General features: G+C 39.0%; 1 protein-coding gene across 2 annotated transcripts in view; it reads left to right on the forward strand.

The window, feature by feature from the left end:
• BBS9 (Bardet-Biedl syndrome 9) overlaps positions 1-18,845 on the forward strand; it is a 264,949-nt gene that overhangs the window by 46,446 nt on the left and 199,658 nt on the right. Inside the window, exons 10-15 of one of the 2 annotated variants that reach the window (XM_042474263.1) lie at positions 948-1,129; positions 9,235-9,311; positions 12,278-12,331; positions 13,937-14,033; positions 15,680-15,784; positions 18,354-18,368. In XM_042474263.1, coding sequence (XP_042330197.1) covers positions 948-1,129; positions 9,235-9,311; positions 12,278-12,331; positions 13,937-14,033; positions 15,680-15,784; positions 18,354-18,368 — 530 coding nt within the window. The remainder of the gene's footprint in view (positions 1-947; positions 1,130-9,234; positions 9,312-12,277; positions 12,332-13,936; positions 14,034-15,679; positions 15,785-18,353; positions 18,369-18,845) is intronic. The other variant, XM_042474264.1, reaches the window with a different exon arrangement.

Genomic DNA, 18,845 nt, shown 5'->3' on the forward strand with positions numbered 1-18,845 from the left:
TAGTTTTTCTGGTGTAAGATACCACCTGTATTGTATTTTATAATAATTTTCCTTAATATGAGCACAGAGGGTGTATTTAAGTCTTTTATTCCAGTGTTTTCCCCAATTTTCTAATAATATTGGTCTTCCTACATCTTGAGCCCAAGTTATCATAAATTGATTTATTGTCTCACTTTCCATTTCCAGATTCAATAGTAATTTGTATAAGTTAGATATTTTATGGTCTGAATCACTAATTATCAGTTTTCCCAGTGGAGTTTCTTCTTTTTCAGTTTGTGATATTTTCTAATTTATACCTTTCCACAATTTGCATGTAGAGAAACCAGTTACATTTCAGACCTTCATTGATTAGGTCTTCCATTGTTTTAATTTTGTATTCTCCCTTTTCCAATTTTAATAAACCAGTTATAGTGATCACATGTAAAACATTACATTAAATTCACCACTTTATCTGTAAGTCTCTTTAAAAACAAATTTGAGCTGCACCCACACTGCATCAATAATCCACGTTGACACCACTTTAACCGTCATGGCTCATTGCTGTGAAATTCCTGGATTTGTAGTTTTGTGAGACATTAGCTTTCTCTGTCAGAGAGCACTGGTGCCACAACAATCTACAATTCCCAGAATTCCATAGCATTGAGCCATGACTGTTAAAGTAGTGTCAACCTGGATTATTTCTGTAGTGCAGCTGCATTCTTCCTCACCCAAGTACTAGCCAGGGCTGATCCAGCTTAGCTTCCAAGACCAGACAGGATCTCTCATCTTTAGAATATTTAGGCACCTATTTCAGTAGAAATAGACTTGCTAACATTTTCTTATATTAGACAGAAATTTGTCTTTAAAAATATGTTTGGAACACCTTTCAAAGAAATTCAAGGAAGAGTGTGCATTGACATCTTGTATTGTTACATTATGGTGCTGTTCTGCTTTTTACTTTCCAACAGAAATTTGAGAGGTGTGATAGTCACACTGAGTGATAGTGGCAATCTACAATGCTCCTACCTTGGTACAGATCCTTCTTTATTTCAAGCGCCTAAAGTTGAAGCTAGAGAGATAAATTATGAAGAATATGATGCAGAAATGAATAAACTTCAGAAAATCATTAGAGAAGCCAGAAAAACCAAAGGTACATTTTATTCCTTTTATAAACCTTAGTAATAATTTGTGCTGACCTCTGTTGAAAAGCATCCATAAACATTGCATTCAATTCTTTATTACTCAGTGATATGCACAAATATAAAGTACATTTTTTGCAGAAAATCTATCAAACATTTTCAGGTGTAGTTCAGGTATAGTATAGTATGTTTTCATCTTCACATAGGCTCTCGTTATCTGCAGACTTGCCATCCCTGGATTCAAGCATCCATGATAGCAAGCCTGCATTGTCCCCAGTGGCAGTGTGTGCATGTGGCTGCACCACAATTAGGGACAGCCCTCGTTGTCCCCAGTGGTGGCATATGCATGCAGCCATGCTGCCATTAGGGTTAACAAGTCCTATTGTCTCTAATAGCACCATGGCCACATGCACACACCACCACCAATGAGGACAACGGGACTGTCCTTAATGACGGCGCAGCTGCGTGCATGGGCTGCCATTGGGGACAATGCAGGCTTAAGCCTCCAGAGAGGTTGGTATCCATGGGAGGGGGGTCTGGAACGGATCCTCTGTGGATATCAAGGACCGACTATAATATCCTACTTAAGAATATTTACTGTTTGTAACTAATGCAGATACACTGCCAATAATCTTCATTATTGAAGTTCACACATTACAACATTAATGTAAGTGTAAGAAACAAGAACAAATAATAAAGAATTAAAACAGTATTCGATAATTGTAAATCTATATAGCATCACAACATAAATGAATGTCAGCATTATTTATCAGTTTCTAGGAGTTGGTAAATAGGCACCAATTACTTGTTTCTCTCTCTCTGTGTGTGTGTATGTGTGTGCACGTGCGCTAAAACAATTCTGTCACTAGATTTGCAATAAAAGAATTTTGGATTTGAACTTGGGAAATATTTTCACATTATGTACTTTGTTCCTCACTGCCCCCCTATCCCAATTGTATTACAGCAAGTAATGTTTCTTACTTGTCACATAGCTGGGGAAGGAGTATCAGTCCTTATTATAGGGGTGTCCCCCTCCCAAAATATAACAGGAAGAACATCCCTGTAGAATTTCCGTTAATGTAAAAATTAGATTTGCACTATTAAGCCTAAGTGACTGTAAACCAGAAGAACTCTGGAAACAAGCCAGGGAGTAATGCAAAACAACAATAACAACAACAAAAAACACCATTATATGTAGCCAAAAAGGAGAAGCCTCAGTTGATGACCATAGAAACTTTTCAAGACAAGAAATAAGAGTAAAAGTGACAGAAATAGAGCCAGAACCCTGAATGCAACTGTTCATTGGCGGGCTTTCCCATCGGATTTGGTATAGAAATGATAATTAATACCCCCCTCTCTAGGTGTGATGGTGTATGAATTGATGTTTGGAGATTTTAAGGAACTAATAGGGATGTATAATGACTGTTCAATTGCATTGTATTATTTTAATGATGTAATCCCGCTTCTATCCTTGGAAGAGGTGGGACATATAAATAAAAGTTGTTATCATTATTATTATTATGTGCAGGGTCAAGAACTATTATAATTAATCAGAGAAACAGAAGGTGACAACAAAAAAGGAACAAGAGACCTCATTCATAAGATCTGAGAAATCAAAGGGAAATTTAAACTAAGAGTGACATGTTCTACAACCAGTATGAGGCCACATTATATGACCAAATAGAAATAAAAACATGGTGGAAACAATACAGAAAGAAGTGGAAGCTGCACTCTGAGCACTTGGGAGCAGTGAATCACCAGGAAATACAACATAGTAGTAGAGCTGCTTCAAGCTTCAGAGACAAAATCTACTCTAGTTCTACCTAAAATGTGTCAACAAATATGGAAAACAAAAGAATGTCCCACAGATGGGAAATGCTCAATATACATTCCTGTCCCCAAGAAAGGGGACACTAGGGATTGTAGTAATTATAGGACCATTGCATTAATACTCAAAATTTTACAATAAAAACTTTTACCATATATGGAATGAGAAATGCCAGAAGTCCCAAGCTGGGTTCAGGAAAGTCACTAGGGGTCATATTACAAACATACTTTTGATAATAGAGCCCACCAAATAATCTCAATATAAAATCAGTCTGTGCTTTTTAGATTATAGCAAAGCCTTTAATTGTATAGATCATAAAAAACTATGGATAGCTCTTAAAGAAACAGGTGTGCCATTACATTTGATTATATTTAGGGCATAATCTGAACTCAGAACAGGAAGTTACTGTTAGGACAGAATACAGAGAAACAGATGGTTTCTAGCTGACCAGGAAGAAAGGCAAGTCTGCATTTTATCACCCTATCTATTTAACGTATACATTGAACATATCATATGTAAAGCAAGGTAGACTTGGAGGAAGGAGGCATGAAAATTGGAAGAAAGAATATGGACAATTTAAGATATGCAGATGACACCATACTAATAGCAGAAAATAACAAAGACATGTAACAATTTCTAAAAGTCAATGAAGAAAGTGCAAAGGCAGATTTGCAATTGAAGATAAAGAAACAAAAATAATGACCATGGATTATTTACAAATTTTTAAAGTAGACAATGGAGACATTGAAATAGTTCAAGACTGCCTATGTCTGGTGTAGTCATTAATCAGAATAGAGACTAGAACTGGGAAGGAATGAGCTATGAAGGAGTGAGATAAGATCCTGAAATTCAGTGGTATGTTATTGAATATTAATGTTAGGAGGGTCCATGTCATCTTATTTTCCATTTCTATATATGACTGTGAAAGCTGAACAGTTAAGAAAACTGATAGGAAGAAAACACATTGGAAATGTGATGCTGGAGAAGAGTTCGACTGTTACCATGGTATGCTAAAAAGACCAACAAATGGGTCCCAGAACAAACCAAGCCTAGTCTCTCCCTAGAAGCTAAGATGATTAAAGTTATACTTTGGACATGAGAAGAAATGACTCACTGGAAAAGACAGTAATGCATGAGTTGGTAGAAGGCAGTAGGAAAAGAGGAAGACTGCCTTCCAGATGGATAGATTCTGTCAAGGAAGCCACAGCCCTCAGTCTACAAGAGCAATGGTGGTATCTCATTCATAGGGTCACCATATGTCAAAGTCGAGTTGATAGCACTTAATAACAACATGATTATATATTCTTGTAACTTATCTTAAACGGTTAAATCACTCAGTATGATTTTAGACTGCTTAAATTATTCCTTCCTTTTTAAAATTCAATTTGCTTTTGTTTGTATTAATTTTTTTTTATTTTCATGCTTTTTATTTTCATGATATTTTGTCATACATGTTATATAAATATTTTAATAAATAAAATAAATAGACATAAAGAATGTTTGAAAGCATGTTCAGTTTAAAGCAGTACTGTACATATAGAGCCCGTAGGTACTTTTGTATGTATCTGATTTACTGCTGTTTTGTTTTGATGTTTTTATAAACTGTCTTTTAATGAATTTTAATGGTTTTAATTCTATGGAATGTTTAATTGCCTAGAAAAAATAACATATATCTTTGCTAATGTTTTTATACATTTTAAATCTGTTTTGATTTTAATATTCTGTAAGCCTCCTTGAAACCCAATATTGGGAAACAGGCAAGATATATACTTCTCTATGGTGTTTGTAATAGTATCAGCTAAAGATAATGTGTGTCTACTCAATGAATGCTCAGAGGAAGTAATGGGTTGGATGAGAAAAAACAAACTGAAGCTGAATCCAGACAAGATAGGTCCTAACTTGGGTTGGAGATATGTCAAGCAGTGCTGGGTGGGGTTATACCCCCTTGAAAGATCGTGTTTGCAGTTTTGGGGTGCTTCTGAATTTATCACTCCAAATGAGAGCCTAAATTCTATCAAGGAAGGCTACAACGGCCAGGAGTGTATACTACAGTGGTACCTCGGGATACGAATTACCCAGCTTACGAATTTTTCGGGATACGAATAAATCCCATAGGGATTTATTGTTTCGGGTTACGAACGTTTTTTCGGGTTACGAAAAAACGCCGGCGCTGTTTTAAATGGAGCCGCGGCAGAGCCGCGGCTTTTTTTCCCATTAGCGCCTATGGCAATTCGGGTTACGAAGGTTTTCGGGTTACGAAATTAGCCGCGGAACGAATTAATTTCGTAACCCGAGGGAGCACTGTATTACGTTCAGCTATTACAACAGCTACACCGCTTCCTAGAACTGGAAGGTGTAAAGATGGTAATGTAAGGCTGGACTTCTGCAATGCATAGTACTTTGGACTACCTCTGAACTAAGTTTAGAAACGTCACTTGGTTAAAAATATGGCAGCCAGATTGGTTATTGGTACACTGATATTTAAATTGGCCCTAAGCAAAGTTCATTCAAGCCCAATTATCTTTAAAATGTGGACAAAAAAATCTCATTCATTTTTAAACAGCAGCATGAGGGAACTCTAGCCAGTAACTTTTCCACCACACAAGGACCCTTTGAACTATAACAATCCTCCCTCATGGATGATGATCATAATGACAATGATTTGATTCATGTTGCTGTAGTTGTTTCTTACCCATCGAGGCAGGGCACAGCAACAGATTAAACACATAACAACAGTTAAAAGAACATGTAAAACAATCCATATTAAAAATCAATGAATATTTCTAAATTCTTAATTTGAAAATAACTTGGATAGGCCTGCCAGAAGAGACTGGTCTTTACTGCTGTTTTAAATGCAGATAGTGTATCAAGCTGATGCATTTTCTCTGGCAAGTCATTCCACAACCTGGGGGTTGCAGAAGAAAATGTCCTCTCAGTAACAGTTGCCAGCTTAGTTCTGACTGAGTAGATGTCTCATAGAGGACCTGAGTGTACTAGGCAAATTATATGAAAAAAGCAATCCTGTAGATACCCTGGGCCCAAACTGTGCACTTTGTACCTTGCCAAGAAATTAATTGGCAGGTAGTGGAGTGATTTCCTGTCCTCTCAAAGAATCCTTCAGTCTGCAAAGAGGCAATCCCTGGTGTGGGCGGGGTCGGCGTACCGGGTTGCATGATGGGAAGTGTAGTATGTTTCTTCCCCACCTTCCCGAGCGCAACAAACTTACTTGAGCCGGAGATTTGGCTGCAACAACAGTGTCCTTTTAATATCAACCGGTGAGTAACAACATTTCCTCCCTCCACCAACAGTAACCTCCAAATCCTGGTCTCCAAACAGCCGTCTACCCCGCTGCTTTACTTATAGAAGTCCAAACAATGTTCCCCGCAGCACAAATTCACTTAGGAGCCCCCTCCGGAATGTTTCTCCAGTGGCTCCCGATCAGCCTTTTCCCATTCCTTTGGCTCAGGACCTTGCTCCCACCGGTCCCCTTTGCTATCCCACCATTCCTCTTCTAAATTAGAGGAAGGTCTTCGTTCCCATCCTTCTTCTTCCGAATATGGGTAGTCTCCTTCTTCCCTGGGGTCTCTCAAACGCAGAGTCTCATGAGGTCCCGGTCGTCGAGGACTATTGCGGCTTTGCAAAGACACCGGTCGCCCCACCCTCATGGGGCTGCGAACCACCCTATCTCTCCCTAGATCGGCCGCCTCACCGCGTCCCCCTCTTCCACGTCTCAAACCTCTCCCCGCGCACCGCTGAAGCTCTCCCTTTATCTCCCTTGTTGGCCCCGCCTCCTCTTCTTCCAGAACTGTACTTGGAGCCAATTCCTCAATTCTTTCCACCTGATCGCTCCCTCCCTCTCCAACTCTCTCTTCCAACTCCTCTACCTTTCTACACCTGGTACTATAACAGCAGATGTTCAGATCTTCATCCTTGCCAGTGCTTTTTTAAGCAAGGCCATGAAAACCTACCCTATTAGGATTTTTCTGTCAGGTCCTTCTCATGTGTAGAATCTTATGCATTTTTGTCACTTCTTTTGGTGCCGATTGCATCTAATTGAGAGATGGTAGCTTTAATGATGAAAGAGAAATACTAATAAGTTACAGATCTGTTGTTGTTAATTGTCCTCGAATCAACGTTGACTTAGGGCCACCCTGCAGATGAGACACCTCCAAGACTCCCTGTCCTCCACTGTGCTGCTCAGGTCCTGCAGGCTCAGGTCTGTGGCCTCTCTGATTGAGTCCATTTATCTGGCATGTGGCCACTTTCTATTTTTGCCTCCTCCTGCCTTTCCTAGCGTGTGTGTGTGTGTATATATATATATATATATATATATATATATATATGCGCGCGCTAATGATTCATGTTTTTTTGTGATGTGGCCAAAATCCAACAGCCTCAATTTAGTCATCCTGGTTTCCAGGGTAAGTTTGGGCTTGATTTGTTGAAGAATCAATTTGTTTGTCTTCTTGGCTGTCCATGGTTATCCTCAGCACTCTTCTCCAGCACCACTTCTCAACAGAGGTCATTTTCTTTCTGTCGGCTTTCTTCGCTGTCCAGCTCTCACGTCATATATGGTGATGGGGAGTACAATGTACTTGGCAATCCTCACTTTAATGTTCACAGTTATATCTTTGTTCTTTATGATCTTGTCCACTTCTTTCATAGCTGCCCTTCCCAATCTTAGCCTTCTTCTAATTTCTTGACTACAGTTTTCATTTTGATTCATGTTTAAACCAAGGTATGGAAACTGTTTGACTATTTTAATTTTCTTATTATTTTGGATGAAATCTTGTAGATCTTCTGTGATCATTTTTATATATATGATTTGTGTTGTTTTTTAAAGTTTTATAACATGCCATTGTCTAGTAATCTTTTAATAGTTTAATACTAATACAGAAAGGCTATGAGATAATACCAGTACACACGGAAAATGTCAGGAGAAGGAGAATGTTATCTGCAACATTTAAACTGAATAGAATTATGGCATTTATCTTATGTATTATTTAAATAGCTTAAATAAAATAAAGTACATTATTTCTTTCAAATTGACATAGATAGAATTTACTGAAAAGTAACTTTTTCTTGCTTTCATCAGTCAGATCTGGTGATGAATTAGTATCCCAATATTCTCCCCTACCTCCAAATGTTGTTTCTAGACATCCATCTCTGGAAAAAAATGATATATTTTGGGAGACGTTAGCAAATAACATGTATATGTAGGTGTTTTTATAGTAAGCTAGATATCCAATGGCTGTCTGTGGTCTCATACAGAAGTGCTTCCAAGTTTTGATTCCTGAAATTTTAAAACTGCTCAGAAGCTTCTGCATGCAGGGCTCTTCTTTTACAATTGAACTATGCCCCTCTGTCACCCCAGTGTTTTTCAACTTTGGTTGTGAATGTGCTCTTCTATAGGACTTTGGATAAAGGTAAAGGCTTCCCCTTTGATGTTATTGTCAAGTTGAGTGTAGGGGGCAATGCTCATCTCTGTTACTAAGCTGAGGAAGCCAGTGTTGTCAGAGACTACTTCATGGTCCTGTGGCCGGCATGACTAAATGCCAAGGTACACAGAACACTGCTACCATTCCACTAAAGTGGTACCTATTTATCTACTTGCGCTTTTTTTTTTTTTTAACATGTTTGCAAACTAATAGGTTGGCAGAAGCCAGGACTAGGGATGGGATTGTAAAGGAAGACCCAGTTAAAAAAACAACTCTGCTCTGCTTATAAAGTTACAATGTACCCACCATATTGCCTCATCACTTCAGATCTTCTGTTAATTGGCATTTTCAGCATATGTATTGTACATGAAGCACTGGGTTGTATAGAGATATTATCAATGAAAGAAGATAACAATAACAACAATAATAAAATTATTTTTTTCTCCAAGGCTTGAGGTGGGTGCAACATAGATTAAAATGCATACAATAATGTAAACATTGTAAAAACATAATTAAATACTATAGCCTTTTGTGGGTTTTTCGGGCTATGTGGCCATGTTCTAGAAGAGTTTCTTCCTGACATTTCGCCAGCATCTGTGGCTGACATCATGGCCACATAGCCCGAAAAACCCACAAAAAACTATGGATGCCGGCCATGAAAGCCTTCGACTTCACATTATTAAACACTGTTAAAACATATAAACATAGAACACATTAAAATGTTATGAATGATTCCATGATTCTATGAATGCTTATGACTAAATCATTGCTTGTCAGCTTGTAGTTATTTAATGTTTACTGTTTCTTCTGAAATACTTGTGTAAATTTGCCGATTTCCTATTTCTTGCAGACATTGTGCCTAAATCAGAAAAAAATGAAGATTTTTCACTTGGTGTGACCATCTTGCCAGATCTGGATTCAGTGTCTGTATGTAATCCTGAAAATTGATCAAAATAGGTATTGTGCTAGAAAATGTTTGCTAATGCCATAGGGCAGTTCTCCTCCTACTGTTTCCATGTAGCTCCTAAGCATTAAAACTTAGAGTAGGTTTTGAGGCTGTGTGATGGCTGCCAGGAGAAGGAATCTCACTCCTGGTTTTGTTAACAGTAGCTCTACTTGTAAGAGAACAGAGCCAAAGCCTGCTGATAGAGGTTACATTCATAACCATGGCACAATCTGCAGACTTCAGAAGCAAGTCATAGCAAGTAGGACTGAGTTTTCCTCTTTTGAATAGTAACCTCCCATGCTGTATCAGAAAATCTTTTAAAATTATTCCCCCAGTTCGAAATTGCCCTTTCATATTCTTGAAAGGGGACTTGTTTGGGCAGAAATATAAGCCAAAGCCCACTTTGTTGTTTTTATTGATATTGCTATCTGTATAGGAATTCTTAAGCTAAGACTCTCTTAACTGTTTAAGGCTGCAGCCTTTAGCAAATATACTGGGAAAACAGTCCCACATAACCCAGTGATACAGCATACTGAATAGACAGGCTTGAAATAATAGTGCATGTTCTGTAATGTTTGCATAGAGATGGAGCACTTAAGTTAATTTTAAGTTCATGTTGATCACCCAGCACAGGTTTATGTGGTGCCAGGTGTTGCCTGATCAAGAAACTCAGGTCCGAAACAGATGGGCAAAAAGTGCCGCCATTGGGCCTATCTGGGAATGTGGCGTACAGATGATGCACACTCCCGGATGCCACTCTGAAGCTGGCTGACGTGGCCCAAAGCCGGCCACAAAAGGAGTTGAGAAAAACTGCTCTTTGCTTGTGGTTCATTCCAGACCGCAGCGGCCGGCCTCAGGACTGTGGGATCCTGTTGCTCCAAGCTCTCAGTCTCTTTGACTCCTCAGTCTAACTTTTTGTTTCCACCAAGCAATATTAATCTACTTCTGCCACTGGCTTTTGATGCACATTTGCTTAATCCGATCATCAGGCCAAGCTACACTTAGCGCAAAGCACACTTTAGAATCCCCTATGCAGTAGATAAAATCTCAGCATTTGTTTCCTGTCAATTCACCACTTGGGCTCATCGGCTCCTACTTGTTTCCATGGAGCAGCTGTTTCTGGAGGATAAGGCGGGATAATATTGTGGTTGTTGATTCCAGATATCATAAAGAAGACAGATAAGCTTCTTTAACCCTTTGCCAGAGCTTGACATGATGTTCATAGTGCACCATTGTTTCTGTGCTTCCTCATGATTCCTGTATTAAATGTTATTACTAGAAACTAGTGAACACATTGACATGCTTTTCTGTGACCGATTCTGTCCTTAGTAGTACATCCAGTATGTTTGAGATAAATAAGCTAAGAACTGTTGTGTGTTCACGAACTCATCTGTGTTGGAACCACTACCCTTGTTGTGTTTCAATGTTTAATACTTCATGGTCAAGTCATAAAACACACTTTGTTCATTGTATTTCCATAACAGTAATAGAACATGTGAATATTTATTCATCTAATAAATTGTTAACTAACAGTTTTATACCCCACACTTCAACCACAAAGGCCCTCAGGGTGGTGTCCAAATTGTTTATTGACAGTTCCCTGTCTTTAAGCTTACAATAAGACACATATACAAGGAAAAGGAATGGCAGTGGGGGAGTATAAAAGTCCGTTATATACTGCCTCTCTCTCTCTCTCTCTCTGAGGCCAGGGTGGTGGCAATTGGAATGAGGGGAAGGTCTTTCATCTGTTTCTGGGATTACACCTACCTCTCACAAGATTGGTTCAAATTATTGCTTCTTAGAGATTGTTGCTAGTGTTGTTGTTGTGTGCCTTCAAATTGTTTCTGACTCCATTACCTTAAGGCAAGGCTGTCATGGGGTTTTCTTGGCAGGATTTGTTCAGAGGAGGTTTGCTACTGCCTTTCTCTGAGGCTGAGATATTGGACTTGCCCAGGGCACCCAGTGAATATTATGGCTGAGCTGGGAATCGACCCTTTTCTCCAGAATCATAGTCCACACTCAAATCACTATGCCACACTGACTAATTGTTAAGGCTACATGTGGCATTTTAGTAGTATCTTTAAAAACATATTAGTCTTGAAATATGTAGAATGCCTATTTATGACATGTATTAGTTTGGATCTATAGTTGGCATTGCATCCGATGAAGGGCCCTGGTGGCTCAGTTATTAAATGCCAGTACTGCAGCCAATCACCGACAGTTGCAAGTTGTGAGTTGGATACCAGCCAGGGGCTCCAGGGTTGACTCAGCCTGCCATCTTTCCAAGGTCGCTAAAATGAGTACCCAGCTTGTTGGGGGCAATTGGCTCACACACTGTAAACCTCTTAGGGAGTGCTTAAGTGCCTGATAAGCGGTATAGAAATGTGCTTACTTGCTAAGTAATTTTTTTTCCCATGGATGAAGGGAACCAGAATACAGAGGCGAGGCTTCACTGGAGAAAAGGGTGATGTGACACATTTAAGAAATTCCTCCTCTATTTCTACCTGCAGACCACAGCAATACCTTAGAAACCTTCTTCAGGGGCTGCCAATCCGTATAGTGATTTTTAGAGGTACTGGTGACTGCAGACAGGAAGGAGAATAGCTGCAAATGCTGTTCAACATTTTTCCTGCAGTGAGATTATTCAGTCTATGGAGTCTATGTAATAGTATGTCTAGTCCACAGTTTTGAAGAAGGTAAACTCTCATTCAGACTAGGAAATGTTATTTTTGTAACATATTCTTTGTGTATTCTTTTAAAACAAATGCAAGGTGTCATTCTGTTTGATCCTCCCATTTATGAGCAGTTTTAAACAAAGATTTTGAAAAGTAACTACATTTTGCTGCATTTTAATATTGGATTATTTAATGACTTCAAATCTAGAATAGTAAGGCATATAGTATATGTACTCCTGTGTGACAGTGGCTGTTATTTATTTTTTTCACAGCAAACTGTTGACAGTGAAGTAAAATCAGAGGTGGTTCCTTCTATAACTATTAAGGTATTGTGCCTTATTGTCCTTTGATCAGTCTACAAAACAAAATGTAAGAATCTAAAAAGTACTGCCAGTTTTGACGCAGTTGTCTTATTCATTTGCCCAAAATGAGAATGAAAGTTATTGAAATGTAATATTGATGAATCATAATGTTCAAGAGTGGTTGTGGAAAATGTACAGGACTGATTGTTTAGCTGAGGTACATTTTTGTAATTTATATTGAAAATTTAAAAGTAGATTAAAAACTGCTGATATTTTGAGAGTGTGTAATTAAGAAAAATGTATTTTCTAATTGTAAACATATTTTATAAACATAAAGTTTTAATTATAGTACGATTATTTATGCTCCTAAATAAGTATTTTCAAGGAATGGTTTGAGCTGTCTTAGAAAAAGTTCATCTTTCTTTGAATTAGATCTCATGACAATATCAATGTCATGTGTTACTCTTGGGCACCTGCCAAGGCCCATAACACACCTGAGGGCTGTCTGCTGACCCCAGAGTCTTCTAATTCTGTCTAGAGTCATCTGGCCACTGTCTATTGATTCCTACGGCCCACATCTTTACCTCTTCCCTCCACTCATGTCAGCATTGACAAAATAAAGGAGATGAAACAGTAATCTCCTCCTTTGTTGACTCTTCCAGCCATTGGTGGGGGCTATTTGGCTCTATGGGAGTCTGAGCAAATATGTAGTGGTGAAACTGGTCTCACTGAGAAGATACTGTCTAGGTCCACCCCTCAACCCATAAATTTTGAAACTGACACTGCCTTGAAATTTAGCCAGTGATAAGGATCAGCAGACAAGCTGTTCACAGAGAAATAATTATTATGTCAGTTCTTGAATGGTGAGCTAACATTTACTCTAATCCCTTTGATTCTATGGGTCTACTTTATCTGCTTTGAGAGGCTATCAAATGAGGCATCCATTGTTGCCAGGTTCACACAGGAGCCCATCAGTCAGCAGATCAGGAGTGCACCATGCCACCTTCGGTACCTCCTTGGCATGCATCTCTTCCAGACCACACCTTACCTTATCTACCACGTTGGCCTACCTCGTTGATCCATCTTCAAGTCTTTTTTGACTTATGGTGACCCTATCACAGGGTTTTCTTGTCAAGATTTGTTCATAGGAACTTTGCCATTGCCTTCCTCTGAGGATGAAGAAAGTGTGATTTGCCCAAGGTCACCTAGTTGGTTTCCATGGCCTAGTGGGGATTTGAACCCTAGTCTCCAGAGTTGTAGTCCAACTCTCAAATCACTACACCACATTGACAATCATGATATGTAAATATTTCAAAATTCAAAAAACTCAAAAATCCAAAATACCTCCATTCCCAAGCATTTTGGATAAGGGAGTCTCAGCCTGTAGAATGATTGTAAATGATTACATGGTAATTATTGGGGGGGGGGAACCCATTTGTTTTCATAATCATCAGTGTATGGATCCCTTTACATATTGTTTTCCTAGGATATAAATAATTCTGAGCGCAATTTCATATTTTTAGTCTGATACGATTACAAAATAATTATATTTTAAATAGTTTTAATTATTTTTTCTGAATTTCTTATTCTGAGTCATCTGCTGCTATTTTCTAATTTTAACTCCAACAGATCACAGTGGAGAGCAGAGTGTTGATGCGTACAAAATTATCAGTACATGTACAACCACCTTTAGCACTGACCCATGACAAATTCATCTTTGAATTAGGTAAGTCTTTGTATTTTAAGATATAGACATTTTTTCCTCTTTATATTTCATAGCATCAGTAGGCAAATGTTCAGTAATGTTGGTTAAAACTTACAATGCCCTACTAGTCTTATGAAGAAGGTATGTGTTCAGGCTGGGCTTTTAAAAAAATAGTTTGTGCAGAGAGAAAGAGCATTTGTAAATAATTCTATGGAAGGGAAAACACCATAAATACTAATTCAGCTCCTATTGTCATATATGTCAGAAGAAGCATTAAATTATTGCCTGTGTATAGGACTGAAATGATTTTTCTTTACAAGATATGTTTTAAAAAAGATTACAGTGCTGATGCCATGCAGGCAGGCATATATACTGTAATATAAACCTTATATGAAAAGATTTTGTAAAAGGTGGACAGTGTGACATTTGATATATTACTCAGTTATCATTATGACCTGGATCCAAAATATGTGAGCTGATCTCCATATGGGGAGAGGTGCACTTACACTTCCCAGTTAAGGTGGTAAACCAGAAGTGACATTACATCACTATGGGTGTGCTGGAATATTCTTCAGCAGCCCATTGAGCAAGCACAGGAAACATGGCCCATGGCCTATTTGCAGTTGTCCACCTCTGCTATAGCACTTGAAATGACTATTTTGTGTAGCAGCAATACTTTGCAAAAAGGCAAGCCACTTATTAAGTTGTGGGGGTGGATTGTTTCACTGTCATACATGTATGCATTGAGCTGTGCCAGTATTTGGTATAGCATTGGTAATATGCTTGTGATACTTTAAAAATCATAGATAATAGTGCTTTCAGTGGTTGAGTCTTATGCACCGTTGGCTAGACCAGTGGTTCCCAAACATTTTGAAAGAAAGCAGGAGCAACAGTTCAGCTCCAACCTGCCAGCTAAGTCCCTGCAAAGCTCACAAAGCTTAAGCAGGGTCCTACATTTCAAAGCTTCTTTTTGCTGCCATCTTTCTCCTTCTGCCACGTGCTCTAACTTCTTGCTCCAGTCAGTAAATTTGTCTCAAAATGGCACTGCTTCAAGCCCGAGCCTCACAAGAATTTTCCAGCTGCCCCTCCTCCCCACTACTAGCAAAAGATGTGACTAAGGGTGTGTGCTTTTACAAACAGGCAAAGAATGGGAGACACCCCCCCACACACAAAGCGATCAGCGAGTCTGTATGGTGGTTTTAAGGGACTCTGAAAAGAAGTTTCATGCAACCCTCATCCCCACCATGGTCCTAAAAGCCGCTGGTTCCCCTTGACTTTCTTGTCCACTAGTACTTTGACTGAAGGGCCCCCATGGCAGCCCATTTTCTCACAACCACCTGCAGCCCTCTTTCCCCCTCACTGCCCCCCTGGGTCTTTCCATTGGGAATCATTGTGCTAGACTTGTGCTATATGTACTAGGATTGGTGAAGCTGTCCTTTATTATTAAGGAGTCTACTAGACTGATTACCATTTTATTATAATGTTTCTCCAAAAATGAGGGAATTAGTTACATAATAAATTTTGTTTTCATCAATCTAAGTTTTTTAGAAATGTAAGCAACCATTCATTCATGAGGAGGAGTGAGTAATATTAATGTAATTTATGCACTTGATTTCTAAATCTCTTTTCCCAGTTAATCTTCCTGCTTTTTTTGTTTGTGTTTACAGAACCATGTGTATCTAAAACATTTATACTCTCTGCCTTTCTAAAAAGGAACAGTCCACCAGCAGATCTGGAAGGTAGTGCTCTAGCTTCATATAACACCCGAACAGGTAATAGAAATATGTGAATAAACAAAGAAGAACTATTTTCACTCAAAATAGTTTTAAGTTGTTAATTATAAGTATTGAATTTTTGATTTCAAGAGAGATTAGTTGGTGGTTTTGGTTGCCTGGATCCCACTCCCCACCTCCAAAAGAAAAGGAAAAAAGACCCCAAATGTTAACCAAATTGATGTAGCTTCATTTCCAGTTTGTATTAACATCCTGAAAATAGCAGAGATGCTCTGTGGTTTGAATAATCAAAGTCTTGCTTTTTTACAGCCTTAGGAGGTCATTACCACCCAGGTGGATAACCAAAACCTGGAAAGGGGGTAACCTGTGTACGTCCAACACAGCCAGAGCAGTTTATGCCATTTTATCCCCCTCTTCTGAAGCCACTACACAATTGCCCACTTCCTCAATCCCAGATCAGAACTGAATTAATTGGTCTGTGTTTGCTGCACTGCCAAGTAGGTACCTGAAGTTTAATACCAGGCTCTGGTCTGGCAGCTTTCTCATACCTACAGAAACTGTTAATTTTAATTTAGTATAACATTACAGGCTTATTGTCTAAATGTAAGCAATGGAATGTCAGTGATGCAGGGAATAAATTGTTCTTGAGCTAAGTCCAGTAGTGGCTGCAGTAGAGGTTGTCTTAATGTGGACTAAATATCTGACCTGTGCCCTGGAAATGATGGCACAAAATTGATACTTCATAAGGAAAGGGGTCAGATCTGTGTGTACTGAAACCACCTTCTGCCCAGGTTCTCTGACAGCCAGATAGTTCAGCAAAGCCCAGACTAGGTACAGGGGTACATCATTTTACTCTCCCATGTCCATTATAGCAATAGCAAGTACATTTCTATACTGCTTATCAATGCACTTAAGCACTCCCTAAGCAGTTTACAATGTGTAAGCTAATTGCCCCCAACAAGCTGGGTATTCATTTTAGCAAACTCGGAAGGATGCAAGCCTGAGTCGACCTTGAGCCCTTGGCTGGTATTGAACTCGCAACCTTGCAGTTTGTGAGTGAGTGGCTGCAGTACAGGCATTTAAGCACTGCACCACCAGGGCTCCTCTATAACAAAAGCAATAGTATTATAACAAAAGCAATAGCATTTATATTTCTGTACTGTTTTATAGTCAACTAAGCACTCTCTAAGTGGTTTATAGTCTGTGAACTAATTGATCCCAACAAGCTGGGTACTAATTTTACCAACGTACAAAAGGATGGAAGGCTGAGTCAACCTAAGCCCTCTGCACTGAACTCACAACATTGTGGCTACAGCGCTGACATTTAACCACTACGCTACCAGGGCTTCCCACTTCTTTCTTCAGTACAGTCCCTAGGACTAGGAGCCACAAGTTGGGCACAGAGGAGAATGAGAATGGACCAGCCTCTCTATCCTCGTTAACTTGCTTTTGAATTTCTGCATGAACAAGGTGCTCTAAACATGACATGGATTGCCATGCTCTAAACCTGCCATAAAATTGTCAGTCTTTAATGGATACCAGACCACTTAAAATGGAACCCTAAACCTGAATTTAAACCTCTCCTTCAAAGAGTGTGCTGCTTCTTCTCAGCTATAACTGAAAGAAAATACACAGCCTCATTGAGTTAGTTGAGTTGGGGCCTTTTTGGAGGCAACGTTCCCTGTGTTGCTCCTTGTAGTTGGTTCCTTACCTTTGGATCAATTATGAGAGGAATATTGGTCTTAACAAATAAAACATTAATGTCTATATTGGCAAGAGTGCTGTACATAGACATCTTGGTAACCTATGTGCCACCACAGCAGCTGCTGTTGCTGTTTCTAGCTACCATGTACCTGGCCAACAGTGTAGACAGATTCTACTGGGCAACGTGACAGTAATTTTCCTTGTATGCCTATCAGGCATTATTAGTTGAACCTAATGCTGTGCCTGCATTGGTGTTAACTTAGGTGTGCGTTGATGGCATATAAAGGCCTTTTCATAAAAGAACCATGGTGACCTAGAGAAATTCACATATTCCCAGTAAAAAAAATACCTCTATGAACTTTTATCACATGAGTTTAGAAAAGCAGAAATTTAACATATTAAAGGCATCTTTGGTCAGTACATACAACACAATATTGTGTGTCCCCCTGCTGCTGCTTTGCATTCCATTGTTTGCTGTATTGCATCTTTTCACTGATGGGCAAAACCCTTCAATAGACTCTCAATCTTGCTTCTTTTCCATTACTACTTTGTGTGATAGGTCCCTTCCACTGCACTTCTGCTCCTCAGGCTGCCATGTGGTGTGAATTGGCGGCATAATTCTGCTCCTCTCCTCCTTCAATGCAATTGTGCTGCCAACAGCTTCCTAAAGCCAGCTACTGGGTATATATTCACACAGCAGCAGTGTGAATGTATGCACAACAGACCCATGCTTCAGGAGGAGGGTGGTGCAATGATTGTGCCATTAACAGTTTCCTGAAGCTGGGATTTTTAGAAGCTAGGTATCTTTTGTATGGTCATTGATCAGATGTTTGCTTACTTTCAGTTATCTTTTGTATCCCACTATTTTTTCCCTTCTTCTTTGCTTTCATTGGTCACATGATAGATATCAGTCCAGAAGGTGAGTGAAAAACACATTCGGGGGAAAAAAGATCACCAGGAGTTCTGATTAAACCAATATAATAGCAAGTTGGCTGTATGTTCTTTAAAATTCATTTCAGAAATACATTGATGATATGCTGTTCCCTTACAACTGTTAGCCTAGCAATGCTAAAATGATTGTATCACCAAAATTTGTAGTTGTATTTAGCAATAATGTTACTTTAGTCATTTAGAAGTGAGATTGTGTTTGAAGTCGTTTAACTTTTGTTTGATGCAGATGTTAATACAGTATAGCATGAAATGATAGTTGCTATAGCTTGCCTACTTCAGTCAAGTGCAGTAGTGTCCAAGTGTGGTACTTAATAAATGAACAGCTGCAATTTATTCCTATTAATAAAAGAAAGGTTTAGTCACCTGTCCTGGTGACAGGTATTCTTTGCAAAATAGTTTTCATTCCTCACATACAATTCAGAGCAAACCACTGAGCCTGCTCCTG

The sequence above is a fragment of the Sceloporus undulatus genome, chromosome 6 (genome assembly GCF_019175285.1).
Source record: "Sceloporus undulatus isolate JIND9_A2432 ecotype Alabama chromosome 6, SceUnd_v1.1, whole genome shotgun sequence".
Taxonomy (NCBI): Eukaryota; Metazoa; Chordata; class Lepidosauria; order Squamata; family Phrynosomatidae; genus Sceloporus; species Sceloporus undulatus.